Source organism: Zingiber officinale, chromosome 1A, assembly GCF_018446385.1.
Source record: "Zingiber officinale cultivar Zhangliang chromosome 1A, Zo_v1.1, whole genome shotgun sequence".
Taxonomy (NCBI): domain Eukaryota; kingdom Viridiplantae; phylum Streptophyta; class Magnoliopsida; order Zingiberales; family Zingiberaceae; genus Zingiber; species Zingiber officinale.
This window is the reverse complement of record NC_055987.1, coordinates 148,858,439-148,864,252: the sequence shown is the minus strand read 5'-3', so window position 1 is coordinate 148,864,252 and position 5,814 is coordinate 148,858,439. Positions and strand designations below refer to the sequence as shown.

Below are 5,814 nucleotides of genomic sequence, written 5' to 3'. Positions count from 1 at the left end.
TATATATCTATTCATATTGCGTGACCATGAATATATTTTTATACGCGAGATAATTAACTTAATCATTATATTTGTTATATATAAAATCTATATATATTTTGCACGTGTGGCCCGTAGAGTTGCAAGCAGCAACATAATTTTATTGGGATGCGTACCAAGAGCAACTACTTGCCAAATTACGGGAACAATAAAAAATTCTAGGGGGATTTTTTATATTTATCTTTTGTTATTTGTTTGTATTTTATGTTCCCCTCCTAAAATATTCAATATATGCAAAGCCAAAGAATTCAAATAAGTTGGGTGTATGGAATATGTACTGTGTGCTAATTTATCGTAAATATGATTATGGATGTTTTAAAGGGGAAATAATTACAACTTTTAAGTTTTATATTTATTGTTTATTAAGAGAGAGACAAATCTTTTTTTAAAAAAATACTAAATTCGCAGATAAATTGGTTTTTAAAAAAACAATCATCAGCCAGGTGGTTAATTCTAATTGCATGGCGGTGTCGGTGCCCGCCAAAGAATCGACTTTTTTTATTTAAGTCCAGTAATTAATTTATATATGCAGGCGCGAAAATTAAAAGGGAGATTTATTTTCTAAAAATACTACAATATCACTTTATTTTACTTTTATTAAGAAAATATTAGTTTAATATTATTTGTTAAGAAAAAAAATGAGAATAACAGTTGTAATTAGGAACTAATTTCCTCGTGGAACTTACTGTCTCTGCATGTAGTCGCAGAGGACAAGAGACGACCAAAAGATCACCCACAAGCCACAGCCACAGCCACAGCCACAGCCACACCACACCCTCCCTGGTCGGCAGCAATGGGTCCCATTTTCTGTCTCCTCGTGCCGTCAATTGCGTACCACGGCAAGTGTGAATGCATACTTGCTCCACCCATTCTGCGGACTGCATATAGAACGTTGCCACGTAGGCACAGTCATTTTTTTGTGTGTGGCTAATTTGAATTATTTGAAATATTTAAAAAAAAAACAAGTGATTTTTTGAAAGTAAGAAATGTCATGGAGGCGGTAGTTAAATAACTAAAAACATAGTTTCATTTCAGAATCCAACGTAATTCGAGCTGTACAAAGTAGTACACAGCCGTCCGTCTCTTTATTCTCCCAAAAGATAGTATCCATTTTCCCTCTTTTTTTGAGAGTTTTTTTTTTCAATAAAATTAAATTAGCACGATACGGATGTCCTCGCCGGCGCCTTTTTGGTGGCCGCGGCGGAGGACGTTCTCGGCGTCGCCACCTCCTTCAGTACCACGTTGGGAATCTGGGAATTGCTCCTCCGCTGGTTTTCTTTGACGAGCTCTCGGGCGAACCAGTCGAGCTTCTCAGCGTTGGTTTGCTCCGAGATCTTCTTCCCTCGAAACAAGAACGATTCCACGTTCTTCTGCGACAATTGTTTCTCCAGCAACCTCAGCAATTTGTCAGCGTCTCTTGTTTTTCGAATGTCGTCGTCGTATACTTCCAATCCGTTGCTCTGAGAAATATGTGATCGAATCTATAACAATGTGCGATAGACAGATCACAGTTGGCGATCGAAATAGTTTTGACATTTAATTACCTGAATCCTCACGTAATTACTAGCCTTGTTTTGCCCAAATGACATCGCGATTGCTTGATCCACCTAATGAAATTGCATTCATTGTCATATCAGAAGTTTTTGAATTCAAGCTGTAATTGGTGAATGCAATAATGACGTGGTAATAAATGATTTATTCTTAAAAGGGTGAGGAAAACAGAGTAGGAGCAGGATGCAGAGTGAAGCAGCAGAGGAAGATATCCGTACCACGTCGTCGACGCCTTCGCCGGCAATCCTAACGAGCTTCGCCTGAGATGGCAGGGACCTCCCCCTCCTCGGGTTCACTTCTTTTCCAATGCCGCCGGCGGTGGCGCTTCCGAGGGAGAGCACCATGAGGTCCTTCATACTGTCTGCGAATGGGAACTCGCGTTTGTTGTTTAGCACGTGGGTGATGGCCGCGGCGGCGGGGTTGCCCATCGCTACGCCGCCGCCAATGGCCGCGATCCGCGTCCGCCCGTCCACAGACCGAAGTTCCATCGGCGCCGTCCCCGCCGCGCAAGTGGCAGCGCACACCTCCCGCAGCTGGAAATCGTATGAGCCCCCCTCCACCGCGTCCGCCCGGGAGAAGAGGAACGGTGCCCCCGTGGTCAGGTCGAAGCAGGGAACCAGCAACGGCTTCACGGTGTCCCGCAGCGTCGCGTCGCCGAACAATTTTCGGAGCATCTCGGAGGACCCCTGCGACCGCCCCCAAGCGAGCGGGCCCCGCCTCGCAGCCACGAACGACGACCGACCGCTCCTCGAGAGGAGAAGATGAAACGCGTCGGCGGCTGAGTGCAAGGGGCGTCCTTCGGGGCCGCGGGAGAAGAGCATGGCAGCGAGGACGCCTCCGGCGCCGGACCCGGTGGCGACGTCGAAGAAGTCGGCAACGCGGGCGGAGGGGTCGCCGGAGAGGCGGCTGAGGGAGGACTCAAGCCGGGCGAGGGAGGCGGCGGCTAGGAGGGCGTCTGCAGGGTGTCCGCCACCGTCGATAGAGAGGATGCGGACCCGGCCGTCGGAGGCGGCGGGAGGCCGCAGAGAGCGAGGGCAGCCGTCGCGGAAGGTGGCGGTGGAAAGGAGGAGGTTAGGAGGATCATCGTAACCGAACAGAAACTTGCTTTCGAGGATGGAGAAGATCTCGTAGCTAAGCTTATCGAGGCCCCTGGCAGGCTCATCCGGAGCCGACGGCAACGCCATTGCTGCTCTGTGAAAGCGGTCGAGACGAACCGGGAACGAATCTGAATCGGACCGGTTGCTTTGGGACCTCTCTAGAGAGAGCGATGGATGCGGGACGGCGTGCGCCGTCGTACTTAAATAGAACTATAGAATCGGGGACTGCTCCCTAGGCTGATGGACGGCTGAGATTCAGTGCTGTAATATCGCTGGTTGCTCTATCTGTCGGCAGCAGGTCGCCGAGGGCATGCGGGCACTGCGGCGCACGTGCGATCACAATGAGATCGATTCATATCACTCTTTGATGGCCTATTTTATATTTCTTTTCTTTTTCTTTTTCAATATTAAAAAATATTAATATAAATCTCGTGGTGCAATTTGTGATTAGCTGCGAGCATGCCAGCTTACATACAAATACAATAATTGTTTCAGGAGTTTTAGCAATATAAACCACTCCTAAATGACTGTCCTAATACGAATTGGATTCAATCAAGACTTGCAAATTAGATTTGGTTGCTTAACTAACGAAAGGTTTATATATTGGTGGCTTAACTATATATAATGAAAGGTTCATGATGAGCATAAACAAAAGTGTCTGGAGCATAAACAAAAGTGTTGTTTTTTTATTATTATTTTTCCTAGAAAATTATATTATAATTAGCGTCTGCCCTACACCAACTTCTTGTATTCTCCTTCACATAAAAAATATATATTAATTTATCTGTTAGCAGAATTTATGGACTAACTTATGTCCACAAGGACAATGATATGATGCCCTCATTTAAAAATTCCTCATTCATCTCTATTCAGTTATCCTTTTCTTCGTCACCAATCTATCATAACTAGAAGAAAGATGGTTTACGTAATTATTATTTTAAAAAAAACAGTTAATTAAGTTGAAGATATTGTATTCTAAGCTAAGGCTGTTGAAGGATATTTGCCACGCACCACTGTACTGTACTGTATGCCACTTCAATGACGGGAACGAGATATTGTTCATGATGGGAAAGCAAATTATGGGAGGTTAAGCTAAAGTGAGCTCCATTATGAATGATCTAAAAGTGAAAACCAACTTTTCTAATGCTAGTTAATTTAAATCGATTTTCAGAAACTTTTTTCTTCCCAATTAAGGAACGAGCTTCTGTGAATTGTGCACCTAAAGATCATATATAATATCATCGCAAGTCGTCTACATCAACAGAATCTACAAGGGAGAGGAAACGAACGAATCATGATGCTAATAATAATTCTCTGCCATTGTGCTTCTCCGTGAGGACCACGCAGGGTCTTAATTAAGAACACAGTGAGCATGGCATCACATTTACTTCTCCGTGCGTGCGTACGTGCGTGCCTTTTTAATCTGTCGAAATTAACAATCCATGCACGTAGCGCAGTTACTGCTGCTGCAGCTAGCAGTAGTAATTAACTTGCCTCGCCCTTTAATTATCATGCACGGCTATTATGTGCACGGTCGCCCCAAGGAACAAGGAGCCAAGTCCTGCGCAGAATGGCATCAAAAGCATCTTGCAGATGCAGCCAGAATTACATTGCTGTGTTTGTTCGTATCTTGCACAGTTGCACTGTTCCGTACTGGTTATTTAGTAAAGAACTTAAACAAGAATCTTGCTAGGAAAGATTAGTTTTCGTTGGAGTTTAGCAGTCATATATATCCAATCAATTACATTTGATGGTGTTATGCAGTGATTCATACATGTTGTTGGAGGCCATATCCGTACTCTTCTGTTGGCCTTCAGCAGTGGTTTTGCATGATTGCAGCTGCTCCATGTCGGGAACTCTACATGCAGAGTATCCAAAGACAAGTAGCAGTAAATATCCATTTGGGTTGTTTGTAAAAATTGTATACAAAAACTTGGGAAAACAATAATGTACGGGAAGACTGATGTATGGGAGAGGAGTAAGTTCAAGCCACTTCTCCGACTCACTCGTCCGCTCAGTCGAGCTCTCCTTCATGCTCCATCCAAGTCGGACCATAGTCAAACCCCGCAATGTGGCTCAATATTGATCTAGTCCTGTGCCTACCACGTGATCTTTGTCTCCTTCACATCAATAATACTTGGTCATTCAAATGGATCATACTTACAGGAATAGACTGAAGGATGGTAGCTAGGTAGACTGAGACTGAGAGTGTAAAGTGATTAATGTGCCATGTTTCTATGGTTCCGTGGACTGGCCGGGTTTTATAGTTAAAAACTTTTCCCAACTTTAAGGTGCTTAGCACATTTGATAGATCCCCTTTTGAAGCATGATCTTGTACTTGAAAGGTGGCGGCCAGCTTTACTACCAGTCCACGAGATATTGCTGTCTCTTCCAAATCTTTCTTCTGTTGTCTTCATGTGCCCCATCGCTAGCTGCCTCCCTCCCTCCCTCAGACTGACGAGGGCAATGTGAAGGATACTAAGCGTCCGCAAAACTTAACATTAGTACCCTTTTACAGTTTTACTAGAGCTATTTATCTAAGAGTTTTGGCATTCAAGTCAACTACGCATCAATAGGTTCCAGTTACAAACCAGAATGCAGCAGGCAGCAGTAACATCCTCCAACGCTATGCATGTCACAAACAAAAAAACAGAAGAAGCAAAACTTCAAACAGGTTGTTTGCATGTTGCTCATTAGCAGTCCGTAGAACATCGGTCTAAAAGTTGTTGATATCTAGTCAAGAACAAATCATTTCACCATATCGGCCTAAACATATGCATTTCTTTCCAGTTGTTTATTCCATCCATGGAGTAAGTTATGGATGGTGTTGGAAAATCTAAGCTTAGTGGGTATCCAATCAACCCGAGTGCGGTGTGCTAGTACAGAAAGCATTATGGATTTTATTACTATTTTAGTTCGGGGAAAAAAATATATGGGCGGCCTCTTTTCTGCTTTCTGGACTGTCTTTTTACTATTGGCACTTTTAGCCCAACTCATCGTTAAAATCTCATCTTGTGAATTACGAACGCATATTCGTAAAAATCACTCATATTTTACTTTACCACTATTTGCTTCGTTAAGTTTCTTAGGCACGTACCGACTAGATTCTCTCGAGTTCTTGAACAAT

The 5,814-nt window shown here is 43.7% G+C and overlaps 1 protein-coding gene across 1 annotated transcript; it reads right to left on the bottom strand.

Annotated features, from left to right (window-relative positions):
• Nucleotides 1-1,043: 1,043 nt before the first annotated feature.
• On the bottom strand, nt 1,044-2,859 carry LOC122037935 (patatin-like protein 3). Its single transcript, XM_042597427.1, has 3 exons — nt 1,809-2,859; nt 1,584-1,646; nt 1,044-1,499 (listed from the first exon to the last, which is right to left on the bottom strand). Exons 1-3 carry the CDS (start codon nt 2,772-2,774, stop codon nt 1,194-1,196), a joined length of 1,335 nt encoding a protein of 444 aa, XP_042453361.1. The 5' UTR covers nt 2,775-2,859; the 3' UTR covers nt 1,044-1,193.
• Between the last annotated feature and the right edge of the window lie 2,955 nt (nt 2,860-5,814).

Coding starts and splice junctions, on each gene's coding strand:
- LOC122037935 (XM_042597427.1), bottom strand. CDS start 2,774: ATGGCGTTGCCGTCGGCTCCGGATGAGCCTGCCAGGGGCCTCGATAAG. Junction 1,647..1,808: donor GCGAAGGCGTCGACGACGTG/GTACGGATATCT, acceptor CAATTTCATTAG/GTGGATCAAGCAATCGCGAT. Junction 1,500..1,583: donor GTAATTACGTGAGGATTCAG/GTAATTAAATGT, acceptor CATATTTCTCAG/AGCAACGGATTGGAAGTATA.